Here is a 25,424-nt window from a genome sequence, read left to right on the forward strand (position 1 = left end):
GTACTCTGTGACGACGTGCCTTAATATGTATCTATACTTTTTAGACTGACCTTTTTTTTTATTTGTGTGTGTGTGTTATCTCACTGACTCATGCTCCACTCGTCCAACGTCTTCTCAGAATTCAAGTGTGTCCACAAATCTTTCGTCTGTACTATGAAATCGAGCGTGGAACATGATTCACGTTTAACTATAAATAAGAAGATAAAAATTTGAGTTCATGCAAGTCTAAAAACTCATCAGTTAACAAATCATCGATGGATCAACAACAATGCATTCAAAATGTCCACATGAATGGAGGCACCGGTGAAACAAGTTATTCTGCAAATTCATCGGTTCAGGTCTCTCTTCACTCACAAACGCTTGGAAGAATAATTTTCATATTTAGAGTCTGTTCAGTAAATGCATCTGTTATAGTTATTGTATACTACATATTATGAGAAAAATGAACCGTAAGATAATCATTTCAATGAACTTAAATTAAAAGTGCTAATGCATATAAGTAGGAGGTACGATCCCCTCGCTCACACTTCTATTCTCTTACAATCTCACATTTTTAATGCTATTTTTTTCTCTTTTATAAAATCACGGATCGGATCCATAACTAACATTTTGGGATATGTTTTCTTACAAAACCGTACGTTCCTAGTAGTGGTTAAGGTTAACAAACAAAAAAGAAGAACACTCATTCAATAGGCAAAATTCTAGTAACTAGATAAAAATTACTACCTCCGTCTCACTATTAAGTGACCTCCTTTCCTGCCCAAATTGGGGTATGCTTATTATGTTCCCAATTGAGATCGTGGGCTAAGGGGTGTCTAATATGTGTAAAGTTATTCAATTACCCTTCTCCTAATAATAAATAAAATTAACCCTTTTTGGTTTTAGATCAAAACCTTTTTCCTTCTCCTTCATCATCAATATAATGATCAATTACTTTTTCCTTCTCTATATTTCATCGTTTTCAAATGAAAAATTTCGTAGACTATACTTATTTTTATTGTCGATTAATGCTCTCAAACGCTTTTATTATAAATGTCGATACCCAACTATTTACATGTTTTTTCTTTTTGTCTTTTTGAGAATAAACAGAAGAAACTCATAACCAGGCCAATAGTGGAGGAAGCAATACTGAACATGTTATCGAATTTGTATGGTAATAATACCATTTCTGCAGCGACGTCTAAGCCACGAAAGACTACTATAGGAATAACAGAGTTAGGTTGTTCTTCAGGACCTAATGCCCTGTCAGTCATCTCCCGTACTTTGGAAATGATTTATAACAAACATTGTGAATCTGGTATTGTTATGCCTGAGATTCTTGTGTTCCTTAATAATCTTCCAAGCAATGACTTTAACACCCTTTTCAAAGATGTGGGAAATTTCTGTGATGATTTAAGAAGAACCAAAAGAGATGGTTCAGGACCATGTTTTGTTGCTGGAATGCCTGGTACATTCTATGGTCGACTGTTTCCTAGTGACACTCTTCATTTCATTCATTCTTCCTACAGCCTTCATTGGTTATCTCAGGTCACTAGAGTAATTTTCTTTGTTTATCTAATTTCTTACAAATTCTTTGATCATTACACAATTAAAGTTTTCTAAATTTCTCCGAACAGGCTCCAGAAGAGATTAAAAAGACTAATAAGGGAAACTTCTACATCACGAAATCAAGTCCTGCATCTGTAGTTACGGCTTACTTAAACCAATTCAAGAAAGATTTTATGATATTTCTAGAGTGTCGTTCAGAGGAATTAGTAGAGGGAGGAAAAAATGGTGTTAACACTTGTGGCAAGGAGCAGTTCAAAAGATCCTACTAGTAAAGAATGTTGTTCCTTTTGGGAACTATTATCTATGTCAGCCCATGACATGGTTTTACAGGTAACATACACATATATAGTCACTCTTTTAAACGTATACCAAATGGAAAAATGTTATTTTCGGATGATCTAATACTTTCACCTTTAGGAAAGTCCGTCTTTCGCTTTTTAAGGGAAGTAAGTAGTATTACTTATTGCTGGATTGCACTTTCTTATGTGAAATTTGATTAAAAAAGACTAAAATACAAGTGATTTTCATGTAGGGAGCCATTGAAGAGGAGAATTTAAACTTATTCAACTTTCCTAACTATTTCCTTCTCCTGAAGAAGTAAAGTGTATAATTAATAGTGAAGGTTCATTCACAATCAATCAACTAGAGACATTTCACGTTAGTTGAGATTGTAGTGATCCTAAGGGAGATGAATCAGTGACAAACAAGTTAAGAAGTGCCTATTACATGGCTAACGTCTTCAGAGCAGTGTCAGAACCCTTACTAGCAAATCACTTCGCGGAGGAGATAATGGATCTATTGTATGACAGGTTCAGGGAAAGAATGGCAGAATATGCAACTAAAGAGAAAACCGAGTTCACTACCCTAGTTATCTCCATGACTAAGGGTCACAAACTACCTAATTCTGAAGTATAATATGTTGTAGTTTTAATGCTGCATGCCTTCCCACTTCGTCAACACGATCATAGTGCAAGATGAAGGTTTGTGTATGCAATTTAATAGTATCGGTTTTTGGTTTTTGTACTCTTATTTTGGAAGTTGCCTTATGTCGAACTTGGTGTTGTTTTTATTATAAATGATGGTGTTGTTGTTAGTATATTATAAATAAAATCTAATACTCTATGTTTTATCTATTATAATTAATGTTTGCTTGTGAATGTGTGCGCCTTTTGTTTACAAAATGCACCACGCCATCTTGTTTAGTCCCAGTCAATTAGGTACAGATTAGGCCAATAGTTATTTAAGAAGAGGTAAAGATGTTATTATCACTGGCACGGTTTTTATAATGCACATTTGCAAAAAACTAAAACCGTGTTGTAATTATCGAGTTTAATGACATGCCGCCACGTTTCTCATTTAATAAACCTGAATAAAAAATGAAAATATGAAGGAAAACAATCGAGTTTGTTTTAGTGGTAGTATACTAGTATGTTGTTTCAGGGATATGGACTATTATTTTGTGGGCATGCATGTTTAATTGTCAGATTTGTTGTAGGAGTGTATAAAATTGTACACATATATGATATCTCAGGGATGTATGGATTGTTCTGTGGGTATGCATGTTACTTTAGTTAAATTCATATACGAGTGTACATAGTTGTATACCTATGTGATATCTCATGGATATATGGTTTATTATGTGTAGGTTCTGGGCATGGATGTTAGATTGATTATATTTATGTAGCTCTATACATAGTTGAACACCTTTGTGATATCTCAAAGAATATAGATTGCTCTTTGGTTGTGAGTATTATATATGTATGCTTCTTTGGTTCTTATTTTCATTTTTGCATTTTCGTAGATAAAAAGAAACCTTATAGATCCAGTTTTCATGCACTGAGTGACTTTATGGATAATTTTTTTGAGAATGATGAAAAATAAAAATAAATATCTCAATAAAGTGTGTTCACTGAGTAGCAACTAGAGAAGCAAAAGGAAAACCTATTTTAGCATCTTAGATTTCTTTTTCTATAAAGAAGAAAAGGAAGAAACTCCAAAAACTGAGAAAAATAAAGATGAATGGTATAAGAATCCAGACTCAATATTAAAAATTGTGAGACAATACCACCATGATAAAACCGCGGGAAAATTATTTTGTTTTTACTACTGGCGAAAAGGATAAGTAAGTGGAAGTAAAAACATGCCTGAAGAGTTAACTCTGATTTTTGGATTTGAGATGGTGGCATCAAAACCTGCAAAAGGAGAAGATGTAAAAAAAAAAAAAGAAGCTAAAATAGCATATGTTCTACTGATAAACAGATTGAACCTAAAGAAGCTGTATCATCCGGGGAAACTAGATGTACATCAAGAAATCTTACACACAATGAGAGGAAAATCAAAAGTTAAAAAGGAAATTGAAATAAATGCAGAAGATTTGGTTTGTACATATGTATCATATAGTACTTTTTTTTTCACCTTTTTTCTCTCTAAGTCTGGTAAGATGGATAATAAACGACACGAGTACTTCAAACAAATCTAAATGTAATACCCCGATATTTGGCAGTGGTTGGTTGAATGGAATATAAGTAATGCTTTGTCCTTTCCTAACACCGAGGCCTGATGACGTTCATTTGACTGAGTTGTGGGAAAAACTTCTCAGTTAAGCGTGCTCGGCCGGGAGTAGTCATAGGATGGGTGACCTCTCGGGACGTTGTTGGTGGATGACCGCAGTAGTGCCATTAAAATCCCACACTGTTGGATAACCACAATGTGTAAGTGGGAACAATATCGGTGTTGGTTGGGATACAACTAGGTACGGTTCGCTTGTGCTCGGATAGGAGAGTATGCTGGGATGTTATGCCAGATACTGGTTGTTAGAGCACTGCTCGGTCAAAATCGCAAGCATTTCTATCTCAAGCTTGTTTGTCAAGTTTAGGTGTCAAAACTATAAGTCTTGATTTCTTGTCTACTTATAGTTATGTCTCGGATTAGGATAGAATGTGAAGTTGAGCTTTAGACTTCACGACCTTCATCGATTGAAGACGAAGATCTACTAAGGGGAGCTTGGAGGAACTTCATCAACAAAAGGTATTTGGAGATTTAAACTCATCTATCACTCAGAAGTCTATTCTATTCTATCTCCTATTGAGATTAAGTCGTATAGCTATATTGACTTTACATTATACACATTTGATATTTCGATTTGAATTTAACTCACTAATATCTTTCTCAAAATATGTGTTGGAAAGTTTTTAGTTTAACCACGTTCATCATTATTCTTGACGAAAGTCAAAAGATAATCATGTGAAAATCTCCTTGTAACATTCATTTGATGTAGACTCGGAATGTTTCGTATTTCACTTGAAAATTACTTATAAGCTAATAGTTTGTGTGAGACAGCTATTTTCGTCTTCTAAGGATGTTTCATTGATTGAAATGGGAATTTAGAACAAGTAACCATTGTATGGAGATAGCAAAGTATGCGTACCAGTTTATTTGAGTGACAATTTGATAAGAGTAAATCAGATTCAAGAACAGTTGATAATAGCGGTGGAGTTATCATAACCGAGTATGGTCTCAGCTGAAGGTTGTGATGGATTGCTTGAGTAGAATCATTTTGGAGGTGATTGTTCTTCTGAGTTAATTTAGATAAAGTTACTAATTCTTATTGGTTGAGTTTAAGTAGTTAATATTTGAATTAATATTTGAGATGAGTATGGAATGAATCTGTATGGGTGGTTGAGGCTTGTAAATGTTGGTTACAGAATAGTGGTGGATTTTTGGAAGCTGTTGAGAATGGTGTATGTATGTTTGAACTGATAAAATGGAGATCAGGGTTTGCAGTAGTATTGTAACTGAAATTTAACATGGATGAGTTTGATACAGAGTTGAGTTTAGAGATTGAGATTGAGGTAGGTGGATGTGATATAGTTCAGTGTTACTCAGATAATAATGGTGATAAGCTTTATATGTTGTTGTTGAAGTGTGTGAATTAGATTTGTTGTAGCAATGGTGTTACTGATTGTAGGCTGGCTGAAGGCTGAGTTGAGTCTAGAGAAGAATGGTATGAAATAGATCATATTGTGAAGGATGAATGAATGGCTGGTGGATGGAATATTTATAAGGAGTTGTATGGATTGGTGGTGTTAGAATGATTAAGTCTCAAACTGTGGATAGTGGTAGAGATGAAGGCGCAGGCAGTGTATGGAATGATGAAGTTGCGGGTACAATTTAACTTCAGGGTGTTTGGGGTTCTAGTGGTATTGTTACTGATGTTGTGGTGGTAGTGAATTGTTGGATTTATCTGAGAAAGATCCTACAAATGAAGTTGTGATATGAGGGTTAGATGAGTGTGTGGAGTTAAATCTCTCTTGTAGAAGCTTAAAGCTGGAATTGCGGGTAAGCTGTAATTGTGTTTGTAATTAGATTATGTAGTTGACTTGAATGAATGAATTTATGCAATGAGTATATTGTAGTTGAACTAGAGTTAGAGTTTCAGCTATGCAAGAACCTTTGGCATGCCTGACTGAACTTACTCAGTCTGATTTGGTTTGTTTAGATGACTCAGTTAATCTGACTGAGTTGAATTGTTTTAACTCATCGAGTTTTCCCTAGGTTGACCTGAGTTGGATCGTTGATTGATTCCTATTTGACCTATTTGATTTTGACCTGGACTTAGACGTTGACTGTTAGATTGACCGTTACTGACCGTTAGTTGACTCAGATGGACCAGGCCTTAGATTAATTGGATGGAGTAGTGGACTTGGGCTTAGGGACAATTTTCTTAATTAGACATTTTGGACCTCTTGTGGTCAGAATTAGCCTTAGGTTCCTTCTACAAAGTTGTAGATATTCATGAGACTTAAATAATGGATTATAGAACCAGTCTAATTGAATTACTAAACTTTATACATATTAAAGTAAGAGAATAAAAATGTGTAGAACCATAAATTGTTTAAAACTATTAGATAGTTTGCTTAGCTTATAACTAGAGAATTATATGAGATTATGTTATGATCCTTGTATGAGCCATTTCGGCTAGATTCTTAGAGTTCTTATGTGATTAACAGTTAGTCTATATTAACAACGATCGATTCAAAGGATAAACCAGTGGATCATGGATCTCGAGGTAGGTGTGGCTTGTCATCAAAAGAGGTGGGAATACATTTTACTCTTTTGTAACCATTATTGTTTCTTTTACTAAATTTTATGTTTTAACAAACTCATGCATTGTCCGCTTTTGCATTCCAAGCATTGTTTAGTTTGTATTATTCTGTTGATTATTTGAATCTTTCCACGATATGGAAAGGACTTGTAATGTTTGTTTGTCAATATGAATTGTTATGGGAAATACGGATTTCCACTTGTGGTATATAGGATGCGGTCCTTCACATTTATACCTATTATATGTTTATTCGGTGTGGAATTGGCATCAATATTACTATTCGGTGTGGAAGTGGCATCAATAGTATATATTGTTTGAAGAAGGAGTTTGTCCATATACATGTTTGTTTATTTCAGTGACTTGGTCACTGTTTAATGTTTCGGAAAACATGTATTGTTTTTCAAATATTGCATATGATTACTTAAAAGTTAAATGTTATTCCTACTGGGCACCCCTTTTAGGGATGATGTGCTCACCCATTTCTACTTTCAGTTTCAGAGACAAATCAGAGTTGCAGTGGAAGATTTGTGGCGTTGAGTCTTATGCTATGCTTATTATGTTGTATATTCTATTTGCAAACCAAATGACTATTGTATATATATCATTTGAGAGGAATTCTTATTTATATATTTCTGAGCGGGGCTAGTTTTTGGGTTAAGCGTAGATTTCGTAATTGCATGTTTAAGTAAATGAGTTAGATTCTTAATGCCTCTTTATCTAGTTAATCTCTTAGATTGGTCAGCTGCTAGCTTTGGGGGCGTTACATTATTGCATTGACTACAATACAAAATATAAAAATATGTGAGAACTAAGAAACATATTTAAACCAAAAACTAATAGAACACATGCAAGGAGCTTCAAACTAAACCAAACAAAAACCAGAGAAATACAAAGCACCCAGCAGAGTCACAAGAATTACCTAATGAACATATAAATTTCATGCTAGTATGACTCGAACTGGGAATGCAAGTGCACCATCATGAAGTTGAGTAGCATTTCCTGCATTTCAATGTTATGAACTAAATTAGAAAACAACACTACCATATGAGCTACAGGACAAGTTATGTACAGTTACATGAATTGAGAATAACTTTCAAAAAGCCTCGAAAACTCTATGCAGTGAGCCTATTAACTAGTCAAGTTAAGTTATGAGGTAAACAATTATAGATCATATGCTTTCAGTCACAAGCAGCATACCAGCATAAAGTTTTATTAATTCAAACTCAGAATGGGAATATGAGCAGAGTATCTTTCAAATAAGCCAGAATTCAGTCCCAGGCGAGCAACACAAGTTAACGCATTTCCAGTATTTCCCCCTCCTTATATTCTCCTTAATGCTAACTGCACAATTCAGGTGCAAGGTTCATACTAATGCTAATTACGAAGACCTTAAATTTGAGATAGAAACAGAATACCAGAAAAAGTGTAGACCTCAAACTCATCATTGTAAAACCTCAAAAGTTGTTTCCCGACAGAATCATGTGGCCAGAGCAACCACACCAGCATGCGCATAACGTTTCCAAACTTTCATCTTCTAGCTGCTTTGGACTTCTCCTTGAATTCTCAAACAAGAATGTTAGTGGTCCACCACCAGTTACTTACATAATAGTTTTAAAACCATATGGATACAATAGAAGCAACTAATATAACAATATTACTTAGCTTTGTTTTGAGATAAAATTGATTTTATTGCAGCTCACCTTACATTCTTCTTGTTTTTGAGATAATACGGAAATAACCTTCCGAAGTGCCTCATTATCTTGGGATAAATGTTCCAGAAAAGTTCAGATAAATAACCTAAAGAAATCCCAATACAACCATGAAAGAACAAGATCAGAATAAATCCAATAAGATAACAAAAATTAAAGAAGAGAGAAAAAACTAGACCTTAAAAAAAAATGCTCAAAATTTTCATAATTTTCATGAATTATTACGGTAATAAAAACAAGAGAGCATACTATATTGTCCTTATCCATCGCTTTAATCTCCTTTGACTAATTGATCATCTACAAAAATAAAACTAAGCAAAAATTAGAAACAATTCACCATAATTAATGCATATATACAGTAAGGCAATCATAATAACAGAAATTGAAATACACAGAAACTTAACACAAATAATTTCGATACGAAATCAAAACAAAATCAATGCAAATTTCTACAAATAAAATTTACAGTAACCCTAAAAAAATCCCAAATCAAAACCCAAACTTCATTTCAAATCTGAACATAACTTGTATAAAATGAAACTATCCAGTAAAATACAAGCAGATCGGTAAGTTACAAAGCTTAACAACAAAGATGAAAAGAAGAAAATGGTTCAAGAAGAATGAGTCGTTCCTTTTTTCTTTCTTCTGTGGTTACAAGTTTAAATTGGGTTCACGGGGAGAACTTGGATTTTATAGAGGAGATGAAGAAGATGGGGAAAGGGGTTGGGTTAACGAGTGATTTTAGTAAAGGAATTTTTTATTTCTTCTGATCTGTTTCAATTTTTTGTTTGGTGGTGAAGTTGAAGAAGATGGCGAAGAGAGACGCATCTAGAGGAGAGAAAAAATAAAAAGGGAAATAGAGAGGGGAATATTATTTATAGGTTGGAAGATAAGGAGAGATAGAGATGGGGAATTAAAAAAACTTATGCGGCGACTGTTTTTGACACTCTAGGATGTGCTCCGTGTTTTTCTTAATTCTCAGACGGTCTTGACCGATCAGCGGTCAATTGACCGCCATTGAGGGTCGTGGATGTAGGTCAAAGGAAACATGATCTCCCTTTGGTTCCTTCTCCTGCTGAGAAGGTATTTCTTCTCCCTTACCTCGTGGCTTCCGTCTTAGTGTCATTTTCTAACTTCGCGTGTTGTAGGATGTACTTCCGACTCTCCTTTTGCCAAGGATCTTCCAAAGTGTTAACGTAGGGTCCTGGATTTAGCTTCTGTAACCCAACTCAAGGGTTATAAGGTGGCTTATAGTAGAAACAATAAGGCAGATGTGGTATACCAGTCTAACTGGGTATTTGATTTGGAGGGGATAGAAAAGTAAGGTATTTTACCTTGCGTATTTACAAGAAAGTTCCTGATTTGGAATTGTACCTATCTATGTCGACAGTACAGACATGATGGGTACTTTTGATGTATAAGATACCTTAAAAGCTATTTGAAATCTGAATTTGAGATGAAAAGTCTGGGAAAAGCTCGACTGAATACTGAGCTTGTGGTATATTATTCCACCAGTTTGCATATGTCTAAAGTTGTTAGGAAATTTAACAAAGACATGCATCCTTCTAGCAATCCCATGATTAGTCGAGGTTCAAATGTAAGTAACTGACCATTTCGTCTAAAGTAAGATGACAAAGATGTGTTGGGAGATGAAACTCCCATATCTAAGTACAATAGACGCATGGTTGTACTTAGTATAATAATGTACTCAATTAAATTTTATATCCTCAGGGAACTTGTTAGCTTGATATAGCTCAGTGCAAACCCAACGTTATTGGAATAGTATAGTGAATGTTATCATATACTTGAAAGTCACCATTGATATAAATGTGTTTATCCCTGCAAAGACATTAAAAGGAATGATAATGAAAGTGAAATCCAAAAGTTGTTGATTATAAAGGAACAATAATCTCTTCTAACGAAAATAATCAGGGGAGATACGGTAGACTATTTTCTAGGTCATTACCGATATTCAGTTTCGAAAAGTACATGACTAAAGGAACAGTCTGGAAAAACTCTGAAAGTAATCAGAGGTAGATGACGACATCAGAGGGAGGATCCAAGGATATGATGTCGACATAATTTACTTCGAAATTGAAGTTGTGTTGTACTTTTTTTCCCTTCGATCAAGAATAGTTTATCCTAAATGGTTTTGTTACTCGACGAGGTTTTTAGCGAGACAATACTAAAAACATCAAGTATGAAGAACGTGGAAGACATAAAGACCGCGTTGATATAACTGAAAATATCTGAATCAAAGAAATGAAATGCGATAGTCTATTAAGCAACGTAACTTCCAGAATCAACAATAGGGTTTTATAAACATTCAAGTCACAAAAGTAAAGTGTGATAAACTCCTTTTGAATGCAATAGACTAATGAAAATTGTCTGACATCAGGGAAAGCATCTAATGGTGTGTTGAAATATTTTCCTTCACCGAGGTTGCTTTTTCCCACAGGGTTTTATTATTACTCGCCAAGGTTTTTAATGAGAAAAAAACAAACACCGGGAATGTAATTTCCCAGCTAAGGCTATTGACTTTCCCACGAGGATTTTCTGCCTTAAGAGTTGTGAAGAAACTAGTCAGCTTCAACAGAGCAAAGTAATCATCTGCAACAGATCACCTTTACTTGCATCTGTCACGTTGTACTCTTTTCCCTTCGTCAAGGTTTTATCCAACTAGGTTTTCCATGTCAAGGTTTTAATGAGGAAACATATTCGAGTTTAACTATGTTCTAAGTTTCCTTAATATTGTACTATTTTTCTTTAGTTCAGGTTTTGTCCCTCTGGGTTTTCCTGACGAAGTTTTAACTATGAAATTAACTTTGACTAGTCGGTCCTTGAAGGTCGTATTGCATGTGATGAACTACATGTAAAATACAAAACAACATGTGAAGAGTTGCACCAAGGTTTTGTCCTACTGGGTTTTTTCTTGTCAAAGTTTTATTGAGGCAATTGATTTCGTCAAAAGTCATCAAGAAGAGTACGACATTTGAAAAACTAAATTCGAAGCACTAAATGTGAAGCACTACATATGAAGTTCTATTGGACCGCACAAGGGGGAGTGTTGTAGGCCCTACGACCCATAGATGTGCGGCCCAACTAGATACCTAGGGTTTGCATTTCCATGTACAGTAAAAACTCTATATATTGATACTATATATATTAATAAAAAATCATAGTCCCAACTTGGGTTATAAATAGTAATGACCTACATATTTTAATATTAATATATTTTTCTAGTCCTGCCATAAGGAATTTACCTCCATATATTAATATAATTGTCATTATTGGAAACTTATAGATCTTGTTACATCGAAATTTAAGATGAAATAAAATACTTATTTATAGTTGTTTGAGAAAATGACGTAACTTTTTGGATTGTTATGTCAACTTGTTGAAGCCAAAACATTTCCAACTTGTCGACCATGTATGAAGCTTATTCGCATGAAACTTTTTATTTTTCCGTACTATAATCATCAGGATTATCTCCCTTTTCTTCTTGTCTGATTCCATCGAGGATTTCTTCTTTCATTAAAGCATATACAACTTGTTGCTCATTTGGATGATTAAGGAAGACAACGGCATGAAAGAATGGTCGTTAAACTTGGACGGCTAAGATATGCATCTCAGATGGAAGGGTAGTCGTTGATTGTTGCACCCTTTCATTTTGGCAGCCAGCGGCATGAAAGAATGGCTGACATGGCTTTGGCACGGTTTAGGCGTGGCCAAACCTGGATTTTGGCATAGTTTAGGCGCGGCCAAAAACTATGGTTTTGGCATGGACAAAATTAGGGCTTGGCGTAGGGCCAAAAGTTGTCGCGCGTTAGCTGGCGACCTTGGAAGGCTAGGATCTGCATCTCAGATGGAAGGGTGGTCGTTGGTTGTCACAACCCTTCGTTTGGAAGCCAGCGGCATGTGGTAGGGCCGACATGGCTTTGGTACAGTGGTGCGTCTGGCATGGTTAGCATGCCTTGGCGCGGAGATGTGGCTGGCACGACATGCCATTGGAACATGTGGCATGGTTGGCATTCCTTGGTGCGGAGATGTTGGCGCGCATGCCATTGGTACCTGTGGTGCGGCTGGCATGGTTGGCACGCCCTGGCGCGGAGATGTGGCTGGCACCGCATGCCATTGGCACATGTGGCATGGTTGGCATGCCTTGGCGCGGAGATGTGGCTGGCACGGCATGCCATTGGCACATGTGGTGCGGCTGGCATGGTTGGCACGCCTTGGCGCGGAGATGTGGCTGGCACGGCATGCCATTGGCACATGTGGTGTGGATGGCATGAATGGCATGCCTTGGCGCGGAGAGATGGTTGGCACGGCATGCCATTGACACATGTGGTGCAGCTGGCATGGTTGGCATGCCTTGGTGCGGAAATGTGGCTGGCACGGCATGCCATTGGAACATGTGGTGCGGTTGGCATGGTTGGCATACCTTGGCGCGGAGAAGTGGCTGGCACGACATGCCATTGGCACATGTGGTGTGGATGGCATGGTTGGCATGCCTTGGCGCGGAGATGTGGCTGGCACGACATGCCATTGGAACATGTGGTGCGGCTAGCATGGTTGGCATGCCTTGGCGCGAAGATGTTGCTGGCACGGCATGCCATTGGCACATGTGGTGCGGCTGGCATGGTTGGCGCGGAGATGTGGCTGGCATGGTATGCCATTGGCACTGTGGTGCGGATGACATGGTTGGCATGCCTTGGCGCGGAGATATGGATGGCATGGTATGTCATTGGCACATGTGGTGCGGCTGGCATGGTTGGCATGCCTTGGCGCGGAGATGTGGTTGACATGGTATGCCATTGGCACATGTGGTACGGCTGGCATGGTTAGCATGACTTGGCGCGGAGATGTGGCTGGCATGGTATGCCATTGGCACATGTAGTGTGTAAATTAGGGTTTGGCCTATCGAAACCCTGATTAGCAAAAAAAGGCACCCTGGTAATTTTCTCGCAGACATATTAAAGGGTTCAATAAATGCGCTTGGTGGAGACATTATTACTCAAGTTTTGTGATGTCACTGTCTGACTAGGGTTTTACGATTTTAACTCTAAGCTAAAAACCACCATCAACAACTGGTATCAGCCCATATCAATCATGCTAATCACAAACAACAATTGAATTCTCATTTTTTTTTTGGGTTTTCAAACAATATTTCGGCGACAAACAATTCGAGTGATTGAGTTGAATCTCTTTAATCCGTTCCTTTTAAGAGAAACTCAACAATGATTCAATTACGGATCTCTGAAATTTCGTCATTAAATTTTCTAAAAATTGTCCCAGAATCGCTTTATGTGTGCATTAGCGTAAACCGATTGTTGTTGATGTTCCCAGGAATCGGTTTTTGATGTACACCTACATAATCCGATTCTGGATTGATGTAATGAACATCAACCACAATCGATTTACGCTAATGCACACATAAACCGATTCTAGGTTCAAGTTTGGATCGTAGAGAAATCAAGAGTCGGTCTTTATGTCCCTCACATATAAACCGATTATGAAATGGTAGCTATTTCCAATTTTTCCAAATTCACAATCGGACTATACGTGTCTGTATATAATCTGATTATTGCAACAAACAAATTTTTTTTTATAGAAATTATAGTCGTTGGTCCCTTGTGTATATAAGGAGGATAGCCTATTCTCTAACATACACTACCTTATTCAAAGAAATCTTTCTCCATTCGAACAAATACTTAGAAGATGCAAACGAACTACTCCATCATCATCAACTACCAAATCATTTGAAGACATACTTAAAAGAAGCGAACGAACTGAGAAAGCGGGGGTATAACAACCACAAGCAATAATTCGTTCGGCAATTTGTATGGACTAAACTCCAATATAATTCCGAGAGCACCAACTTAAAAGTGAGACTCGATCAAGAAGTATATCAAAGAGCTTTATCTCTTTCTCAATACAATCAGCAAAGTGAACAGATAAAAATCCGTGAGCCTGATTGATGTGAGAATAACTTGGATGGTATCAAAGACCAATGTCCAAGTGTCAATCAAGTTCTATCCAACAAGCTAGGTCGGATTTATCAACAGTGATTGAACTACGCGCAACATGTGATATCTCAATTATATAAACAAATATAATGCGGAAAAGAAATAATACAGACACCAGAAATTTTGTTAATGAGGAAACCGAAGATGCAGAAAAACCCCGGAACCTAGTCCGGATTTTAACACCACTGTATTAATCCGCTACAGATTCTAGCCTACTACAAGTTAACTTCAGAATGGAATGTGGTTGAGCCCTAACCAAGTCTCACACCAACTAAGGTACAGTCACGTTCCTTACGCCTCTAGAACCACGCCGGATTCTGCACCAAGAAATGTACCTGTTTGGAACGTGATGAGACGCTATGTTCGCACGATGATGTTAAAGACATTATATAATACGTAGTATGATGATAGTTAAGACATTTTAATTAGCATATAGTACAGTACTAAAATTGACTTGCAGAAAGTGAGGATGAGAGAGTGGTTAGAGAGTTGGCACAATTGTTAGATGCTTATGATGCTTACAAAATGAAGGTAATGTTATTAAACTACTGGAATGCGAAATGTCATTCTTCTTTTCTTGTCTGTCAACGTGTTTGATGATATTTATGTAGTAAAGTGACTTGCTTTCTTCTTTTTTTCAGAAAGGAGGAAGTTCTCCGGACTGCTCAAAAGAGTCCTCGGTGTCTACCATATCAGACAGGTATTAGCTTCTTAAGTTTGTGTGAATTTCGTCACATTGAGAAAGAGTCATCAATTAGTGTTTTTGTGTATTTCTTAAACTAGAATCCGTGTTTATCCAATTGCAGATTTATGGGCTTGAAAGCTGCTATTGTATCAACAGATTCAAATGTGAAGTCTTTTGGAAGATGTCTTAGTTTCAGGGTGTTGGAATTTGACGACTTGACTAAGGACAAATCTTCTTTTGATGAACCACCAGCCTCTGAGTTGCTAAAATTGCTAGGCTTTGAGGGAGGCAAGACATCAGAAACAAGTGAGTTTGATTTAGTGTTTGTGCATGTTGGATGCGGTGAGAAGGTGAATATCCTGAAAGAACAGGGTGTGGAAAATGAGGTAGATTTGATCAATTCGTTGGTTGGTGGGATATTGCAAATAGCACAGCCTGGATCAGAAATCAGTTCCCGCTTACACTTATCTGTAGTGATGAGCTATGGAACGTCAGTTGACAATGAGGATAGCAGTTTATTACCGTTGAACTCACAAAACAAAAACTCAAATCTTTCCTCGTCAAAGTTACACCACGACAGGAGCTAATCAAATAAATAACATCAGGGTACACTTGAGCATTTGTTGTATTGTCATTGTATTATTATTTCTGTGCTGAACTGCTATGAAGGTCTGTACCATATCTTACAGCTCAAGCTGAATATGCTCTGTAGGCACCATTCTCCGATGCTAATCACACAATGGCAGGAGGCTGTCAGCCGGAAAGATATGGCAGAGAGGTTTTCTTTCCAAGATATAAAGGAGGTAAGGTTTTACAATCACTCGTAAAGTATTTCCTGGTGACAGGTAGTACGGAGAAGATTAGATTACAGATCTCGTAAAAATTTGCTGTGGTCATTTTGATTGCCATCTATCAGGTTTAGTAAATAGTTAGGTTTATCAACCACGTCTGAACTTTTATTGTTAAGAGTATTTTTTTTATTGAATCGTTTCAGCATTTGAATAACGGACAAGAGATAGGAACTAGTTACTATGAATATACATTTGAGGAGTTCGAGTTTAAATAGGAATTGGGTTACTACTGTCTTGTTGAACATATCAGCTGAGTGATAGGTTCTGATCAAATTAATGAGGATATTTCACAAGTTACTGGCAGAAGCCCTGGATGGATCGGACACTGACGAAGCTTATCAACTTTGTCATTGCCGCCATTAGAGGGACTAGGGATGAGCAGCTTTGCGTAGTCTATCTATCCTTTGAATTTATGAAGTCCGAGTACATTTGAACTTCTCATGTTTTCCAGATTAACCTTAGCCGTGAAATTAGGTTTGTGGTAGTCACAGAAAAATTGTATGATAAATTTCTTCTTCTATCAACTTTTTCTTGTCTGTTCTAATTCTTAATTGTCAAAATTAAAAACATCTAGTTCCCGCGTTTCATTAATTTTCTACTATTGTAACATTAGTTTCTTTCCGCTCCTAGTAAATTTGGGTGCAGATCCCATGTCCCCTTCCTCCATGTGTCCTCGTGTCCCACTAGTTAGATTTTGACACGTGGCTTCATTTTTTTTCCATAATTCAATTATCCTATTTACGGTTAAAGATAATTATGAAAACATAAAAGCATATATACTATTACCTTTTTTTATCTCCCGAACCAAAAATCTACATCTCTCATTCTTCTTCTCTTTTCTTTTGACTGCACTTTGAGATTACCTGGAGAATGTTCATCACAATCTTTTGGAATGGTTTCCTAGTTGAACTATTGTAATACAGTGAACTTCAAAACGAGTACGAAGATGTTACATATATCTTTACTAACTCCTTATTAATCAATAAAGTTATGAGTTTTTTCCATCAAAGAAAATAATGTAGCCAGCAAAGTTTAGATCAAATAAATAAATGTGAACTTAATATCTTGTAATCTCATCCAAATTTCTGTTACAAGGATTGCGGCAATTAAACAATAAGACGCAACTCCAAACATTCTATTGTGGCCATCTGATCACTGATTGGCTCAAAAGCTTGTCTTCTCGTCTTACTTGGATGTTAATTCAGCATTTCCGGTTTGGAATTGTTTGGAACTACGGCGATAGTTATAGATTTGTCGTGTTTGCAATCCTTGTCCTTGTAATCCTTGTTGTTCCTGCAATAAAAGCTAAACATCATTTTCTTTCTTTTTTTTTCACAATAATAGGGTATTCAAAGCAAAGTTAAGCACACAAAAATTACCTGGAAGGTGTTAAATACACCGTCCGAGTACGGTTGGTAGTAGGCTCCCGCATTAGATTGATGTTTGGAAAAATATATACAGTCAAATATTAAAAAGCTAAATAATTAATCACCAATTGATTGCAAGACATGTTAACATTGCTGGATCGAATAAGTGACGAAATAAAAAATTGTACCTGAACAAAGAACTGTGATGCCATGGGCATATACCTTGTTCCATACCAAGTAGTATCCTGTCATTTAGAGGATCTTAATTAATACATATATATGCACACACTTATACACATGCATTTAGGACTGTAAAATGATAAAAATAAATACCTGTACGAGTGGATGTGGAGGTGGATGGGGAATATGGCTTTGTGAAGCCATAACATGCTGGGAATCACTATTTTTTGGATCTAACAGGGTTCTTCGAGCTCTTTTCTGCCTGGTAGTGGCTGTTTCTAAAGCGCCCTTTTACACTGCCGGACTTCACATCTTTCGTCCACCTTTTTAAAATGTACTGAGTAGGAATACTTTTAATGTTGTGCAGGGACAAAACTTTTAGAGCATGTGAACACAAGATGCCTGCGAATTCAAATTTCCTGCAGCTACAAGAGATGTTATTATTTTCCATATCAAAGATGACTGTTCGGTGATATTCTTGCGCATGAGGAATAACTCCATATTTTCTAACTGTCGTACTAGTGTTGCCAAGGTAATTCACGGTACAATCATGAGCTCTACATAATTGTTTCTGAAATAATTTCAAAACCTCATGTGTATATACGATTGCTGCATGTTTTAAAATCTTTACCGGAAATGAAAGTGCAGGGAAGCTCTGGCTTGCTTTGAAGTATGCTTTTAACTCTTCATAACGACGATCATCAACTAGCCCTTCAAAACGACGAAAAAAACGCAACATATCATACTTGTAGTTGACATATTTTTTTACCAAACTGTTCAAGCTTTCACTTCGTTGGGTGGTGGTGATTTCAGCACTAAAGGTATTTCTTCCATAAACCAAAGCCCATTTTTCTTTTATATTGAATAATCTGCTCAACCATTCATTATCTTGGAGCTTATATTTCTCAAGCATATTTTTCCAAGCATCTATAAATTCTTTTTCCTCCTCGTAATCATATACACAGTTGCTAAATTCCTTAGCGAAGTTATCGAATTTTTCAAAAACATGGCTAAGATGTTTAGCTGCATTTTGAAATATATGCCAAATGCATAACCGATGGGTTGTTTCCGGCCACTCCGATGCTAAAGCTTTTGCCATTGCAGCATCCTGATCAGTAAAAATACTCTTTGGTTTCTTCCCGGACATGGTTTTAGCAAAAATGTCAAACAACCACTCAAAAGTCTCTGCAGTTTCATCATACAGAAGTGCAGCACCAAATATGACTGATTGCTTATGATGGTTAACTCCAACAAACATCGCAAAAGGTCTTCCTTCTTTGTTTTTTCTAAAAGTGGTATCAAAACAAACCACGTCGCCAAAATAATCATAGTCTACCATCATTCTGGCATCAGCCCAAAATATATTAGTTATTAAATCCTCTTTATCCACTTGTATGGCATAGAAAAAATTTGGATCAGTCAATTTCTTCTTTTGCAGATATTTTAATACACCTCCCGTATCTCCTGTTTTCATTTCTCTTGTTCGCTTGGTGCGCAAATAATTTTTATAGTCAAGTGGAATAAATCCAAGATGTTCCCGACCGCCTGCTTGTCTACTCATAAATTCTACTGTTTCTTTAGGATTTATTCCAGACCTATCCGCCATTTCGGCTTGAGCTATATTTATAGCACTCATTTTCCTATGAGATCTAAAAAGATGTGTCTTCGAAGGACTAGATGTAACATGTGTATGATTAGGAATAAACTCAATGACACGATACATATCACCATTTGAAACACAACTGATTTTCATCCTATCTAGACACTCGAACCTTGTTTCTGCAGGGTGAGACTTGACATCGGCGGCATCACGAGTATCTACATCACGTTTACCTTCAGCATGACAAACAAATAGTCTATCTCTCAATTTCTTATTGCTAAAGAAATGGGATTTACTTTTTCTCACACTAAACCCAAAATAGAATGCATATGTATTATAAAAAGTGTAGGCTTTGTCTTCTGTTTCAAACTACATTCCTAGTACTGGAATTTGTTCTTTTCTTATTCTAGAGTGAATTGATTCAACACATGCGACATTTTCATTCGACTCTTCAGTAGAGATATCATCTAAAGAAATATTTAGGTCGATGCCCTTACCTAAATCCAATTTGCGCCGCACTTGGAGATCGTCTTCTTCAAGTTGAGCACCGTTGTGTAAACCCTACAAAATCAAAAAATATATAAACTTTAAGCTCCTTTTAATAGTTTTGGTTTTACAATTTAATCATATAAATTAAAGTGCTAACATAGGATTTCAGCAATAAGGACTTGAAAATGATATAACTAAGTTCAGTAAAATACCTGTTGTAATTGCATCCTCACTATTGGATGATCATTAACCTATTAGATGTGTTTCCCTTTAATGAAATTTTTTTTTGATACAAAAACTTTGTTATTCATTCGGAACCTCAAGCTTGGATTTTTGGTTCGGGAGATAAAAAAGGTAACAGTATATATGCTTTTATGTTTTCATAATTATCTTTAACCATAAGTAGGATAATTGAATTATGGAAAAAAATGAAGCCACATGTCAAAATCTAACTAGTGGGACACGAGGACACATGGAGGAAGGGGACATGGGATCTGCACCCAGTAAATTTGTATAAAGCCGTTATCTTTTTTTCCCCATTAATCTGATGTTGTTTTGGCCATCAAGTTCTCTTACGGATCTAGCATATCCTTAGAAAGAAGCTTTTACGTTTCTATTTGGTAATATCGTTTTAAATTTCAAACAGTCTCATGTTTCCTTTTGCGAGGTAAATATACGTTACCGTAACTACAACTTGTCCAATCCTTATCTCCACGTTTAATGAAGGTGACACTAACCTCATCGGGCATAATACACTCATCGATGCCAAAGACTACGCAATCTGAAGAGGTTGGCAAGGATGAGAACGAGATACCTGAGAAGCTATAACCACCGGGTAAATCTGGAAGTCTAACAATTGATTTCGAGAAGGGATTGTAGAAGAACAAAGTCCTGTCTTCTGACATGAGCAACCAGCCATCTTTGGAGAAGCGAACTTTAAAACCTTTTAACACTTCAGGGATGTTCATGAGGTAGTTCTCATTATTATGCATTGGTGTTACGAAATTGTAGACGTCTTGATCATAATTGACAAAAACCAGCCACCGGGATAAACCAGTCGTCTTCACAATCCCAGCACAGGAAGACCTTCTTAGACTTAACATCGACCGGTATTTTTTACTCACTGCACGCAAATGTACGTAATCCACTGTATGGAGTTGGTCGGATATCAACCTTACCATGTCATCATTGTCTATAAACGAAGGTCTTGCTTCCTCTTTGGTGGCATCCTTATCTACACTAGTTCCGGTTTCAGTTGCCTTAATGACTGCGGTACTGACTGCGGCAGCTGCAGGGTAACATACATAACTTGGTGTTGCAGAAATCATCAGCCACTCGGACGAGGACCACGGGGTTGGTAGATCAGGACATGGTAATCTTCCAAGTCATATTTGTACAAGCTTATTTCCCCAAGTTCTGTAAAATACACACAACCTTTTGTAAGACCCAACTCGGAGGCCAAGCAACACAACTGACTATCCTTGCTTAGAAACAAGACGTAGTCATTCAAACTGTTCACTTCCTCCCAGGCCATTGAACAGAAATCCAGTTTCGCTATCACCATGTTGGTTAAAGATTTGTAATCACCTCTTGGAATGTAAAACCTGTCGATCCTAAAAACTTCGCCAAAACACGCTATAACGATACTTTGACGAACGTAATCCAATCTTCCAGCTATTGTTATAGACGTAAAATTGTTGCGGGTGTCAATACTTTCACTTATCCTGAGAATTTCTGAACAACCATGTTGTATTGCAATCTCAATAAGTTTACCGCACATTCCCATTATAAACAACTTCCCTTTAAGGTAAAACACTGACCGAGGCTTGAGTGATTTGTCAGAAAATTAATGTTTTCTCCATTCTTTATCACCGGCCAGGACGACAATAAATAATAAAGTCAGATCCTGCATGTCCTATAAAAAGGAAAAACACCATGGATTCATCTCCTACATTGTCATCATCGCTTCTGCTGGTGGTGCTAGAACTACTTGGCAGCGGACGTGAAGACAAAACACAATCCATGAGAACATTTGGTACTGGGTTAACAAAAGGCTCTATATTAGGTAATGATTGTATTGTAGTAATGAGGTTCAAACTCTCGGACTTGTGAAGATTAAATTTAAAAATTTAATAAAATTATATACAAAAATATTAACAAAGTTGGCGAAAGGTATGAGAAAACAACCAAGACATTGATTCCACTATTACACATGAATTAATGATGATAAATAATCCAAAACTCTAATTATCTTTTAAGTCCTTTATATCTTAACTCACTAATAATCAAGCAAATTCTCAAACATCAATTGTATCCCTTAAGCATAGATTATCTAAACAAAGCATAACCTATCTAATTGAATCACAACTGATTAGGAAAATTATGCAAACAATTTAAAACTCTACAAAAGCAGTGATTCAGTGAATTATAATTAAATATTAGAGAAAATAAAATAGTTACCAGTTATTCATGCGTAAATAGCTTCCTCATTGCCTTGGTTGTGGGAGAATTAGCCGCTCATCATGTTGGAAACACGCTCAAAAATCATTATTATTGCTCAAAGGGTGTTTACAAATGATGAAAAGGGAGAAATAATTCAAAACCGAGTTTGTAACAATTATATTTGTTACAAACCAGAGAACTACGACCCTCGAAAAATAAGACTGCACAGAGACAGTAACAAATAAGACTTCACTGTAACAAAAAAGACTGTCGCGCGACAGTCTCTGAAACTGTAGCAAAACAAGACTGTCCTCTGTGGGTCTTATGTTCTTCGCGTTCTTCAGCAGCAGCAGAAAAATGGTAGCTCTGTAACTTGATTTTTTTTCTTCTTCTCTGGCTCTCCTCATCCCCCCAAACTCTCGACACCCCTTCTATGATACCTTGTGAACATATTTATACGTGATTGCGACATTGAATCTCCTCCATTAACTCCAAATAATCTTCATTTCCTCGGGATATTTTCTTTCTTTTTTTATCAATGATTTTGATTTTTACGCATCTGCAGCTGGATTAAATTCCTTATAAATCTTCTTCACGTTCCAAAGTGTTGATTAAGGCTTCCAAACACGTGCATTACACGTTTAGATTCACCACAACTCGTGTAAGCTCATGTTTTTCCTCCAACACCCTGTTTGAATTAAACCAGGTTATCCAGATAAATTTGATCGAAACAAACACCCATACTAGCTTTTTTAGGACATATCACAACTACACATAAAGTTTCAGCGATTGAATCACACAAAAACTCCTCCAAAATCCGATCGAAAAATCTGCCTGTGAAAAGAAATATTTTCCCGCCAAAATATTTTTTTGAATTTGTGAAGAAGGTCACGCCTTATCCAGTGGTCGCCCCTTATCCGTTGCTGGAGTCCGAATAACACATGTCCTTTGGGGTGCCTTAAGTAATTTTTCTGGGGTGTTTCCAGCATTTTTTCTGGGTTCCTCTGGCGCATTTCTGGGGTGTTTTTAGTCTCTATCCTGGGGTGTAAAACACCACTTTTCGAGCCAATTTCGCAGCAAGAGCTTATTTTTCCAAAAACATCTACAAAAACATAAAATAACACAATAAGTATTTAATCGAGTCTAACAATACAGAACATTGAGAACAAAATAGACACATAAATGCGTCTATCAAATACCCCCAAACTTATTATTTGCTAGTCCTCGAGCAAAACTAAAAAATAAAACCGAGTTAATCTCGGGAGGGTTTACCAGAGGTGTACCCACAAAACCATTACTTCTAATTGGTCACGAATATCCAAAGAGCTATGAGGACATACATATTCTCAACCTATCTCCAAGTAACTAGAATGCCAGAGAAATTAAAGGTGTCAGCTCTAAAGATGACTGAAGAAAAGGGGAGACACATCCGCAACACTGCTAGATAAAGAGATATCTGCTACACAGCTAGATAAACATTGTAAGATGCGTCCGCTGCTTTACAGCTGGATAAGATTAGGAGAGAGATAAAGATGAGAGGGACATCTGCTACACAGCTGGACTAATTACGTGTGATGAGCTGAACCAGTACTAGAAAGATCTTGTTCCAGATGGGAAGCGGACTAACAAAGCAACCAAATGTATCTTTCTTCGACTCTCTCATAGTGCTCAGTAGAAACAACGTCCTCTTCGGTCTTCAACTGTTGATGATAAACTATCGAACCTCATAGAACCTTGACAATTAACTCTTTTCTTCGATTTCTTGCTTGACTTATAAATTTCTACTTCCCTTTGGCCTTATTGAACAAAACGCAACGATGATTTTTTTCATTTGTTTTTTTTTGTTTTGTTTTTTTTCAATTTTTTTTTTTTTTTTTTTTTTTTTTTTTTTTTTTGGAAACAAAAATTACAAGACAACAATTTACATGGACATGAGAGAAGGACTTTCAAAACTTGGATCTTCGCAACTTGTGATGTCTTGGTATCATGGATTCTAACAACTTATATCGTTTGCTCTTATAACTTCAACTTTGATTTTTGAATTATTCTTTTCAATTGTTGCTTCTAAACCTAAAACGTCTTCAACTTTCTTCATAGATTTTGATGTCGCTCCGCTTGTTGATGGTGATAAGTTTCTACTGAGAGAGATTCGCAATCCAGTAACTAAGACTACATTGTGAGGTTGCTTTGTCTTTCTGGCATTTCCTGACCTACTTGCCTTTCCATCATGTATGGTTAGGTCCATCACGGTTACCCTCTAAAAGGAACAAGTTCTCTCCTGAATCTCAAGGATCTCAATGTCTTTTTCTCTAATGTCTCAAAAGGTTGTTATCCCTAGCATTCCAATTTCTATCTTTTCGGTGAGAAAAAGTATGTAAGCTTAGCTAACCGGGTACCATGTGACGCTAGAAGTTTCAAAAGTGCAACTAAAAATTTGTTCCCCACCCCCAAACTTAAATCTAACATTGTCCTCGATGTTCTAAAGATAAAATTAAAAGCATGAACAAGGAGAAACTGTTACCACTTGAAGAAAAAGAGTTAAGGAAAGATATTACCATGTTGCATGAGCATGGGTTACCTCCCAAGAAGTGCTAAGTTTAAAGTCTTCATACAGACTTAGGAAAGGATTAGTCAACTCGAACAGTATAACAGTAGCCGGAATAATTGCGGGTCTTCAAAACCAAATAGAGCTGACCAAAGGAAACTGCAGTAAACCAAGAAAATGAACAAGACTAGCATGCCCTTACCTAGTTTCCTGATTAAGACAACTACATCTAACTGTGGTTCAGGTTCAGGTTCTATAAAAGGGTCTAAATATATTTCTTTAGGCTGCAACTCCTCAAAAGTGAGATCCGAATTATTAGGTCCTAGAGTCTGTAAAAACTCAAATAAAAATTTAGAAGCACATAATAATAACCTAAATAATTGAGGATCCTCTAAGTCAATCAGGTTTGACTTACAAAATTGACCACAGTGAGGGTAGTAGTCATTCTTAAGAAAATATGTTGATTCTAATTTCCTAAAGCATTTAGGTTTAGTCTCACAACTAAAAATTCGACACATTTGGAAGAAAACTATTTGGTGAGAAAACAAAGTCAATAAGGGTATCATAGCCTGGGAAAACCACATAAACCAGAGGATAGGTTTCTAATGACTGAACTTCTTTCTGGACATTATTAGGTTCGGGAAAACGTGTATGGAGATAATCTTGTACGATGGTTGAGGCACAAATGTCAAGCCCTACACGAGGGAACTTTCTAAGAGTTAAAGATAAAGCACAGGGAGAATGATAATCACCCCCAAACTTAGAGTTTTGGGTGTCTTTAGGTAGACTAACTACAATTTCCCTAATTTCTAGCTCATCGGAATCCTGAAGGGAATAAATTTTTTAGATTTTTTCAAATGGTTGTAGTGATAGTGGTA

The 25,424-nt window shown here is 36.6% G+C and overlaps 2 protein-coding genes across 2 annotated transcripts; both read left to right on the forward strand.

The window, feature by feature from the left end:
* Positions 1-163: 163 nt before the first annotated feature.
* LOC113353436 (salicylate carboxymethyltransferase-like) lies at positions 164-2,549 on the forward strand. The gene is made up of 4 exons (XM_026597038.1): positions 164-338; positions 1,090-1,527; positions 1,617-1,878; positions 2,081-2,549. The coding sequence occupies exons 1-3, from the start codon at positions 255-257 to the stop codon at positions 1,815-1,817; spliced, it is 723 nt and encodes a 240-aa protein (XP_026452823.1). The 5' UTR covers positions 164-254; the 3' UTR covers positions 1,818-1,878; positions 2,081-2,549.
* Positions 2,550-9,761: 7,212 nt separating this feature from the next.
* On the forward strand, positions 9,762-16,138 carry LOC113351257. The gene is made up of 9 exons (XM_026595275.1): positions 9,762-9,765; positions 14,848-14,894; positions 15,062-15,087; positions 15,194-15,255; positions 15,325-15,404; positions 15,459-15,593; positions 15,625-15,654; positions 15,768-15,875; positions 16,067-16,138. Exons 1-9 carry the CDS (start codon positions 9,762-9,764, stop codon positions 16,136-16,138), a joined length of 564 nt encoding a protein of 187 aa, XP_026451060.1.
* The last annotated feature ends 9,286 nt before the right edge of the window (positions 16,139-25,424 follow it).

This window comes from Papaver somniferum, chromosome 2, assembly GCF_003573695.1.
Source record: "Papaver somniferum cultivar HN1 chromosome 2, ASM357369v1, whole genome shotgun sequence".
In the NCBI taxonomy this organism is placed as follows: domain Eukaryota; kingdom Viridiplantae; phylum Streptophyta; class Magnoliopsida; order Ranunculales; family Papaveraceae; genus Papaver; species Papaver somniferum.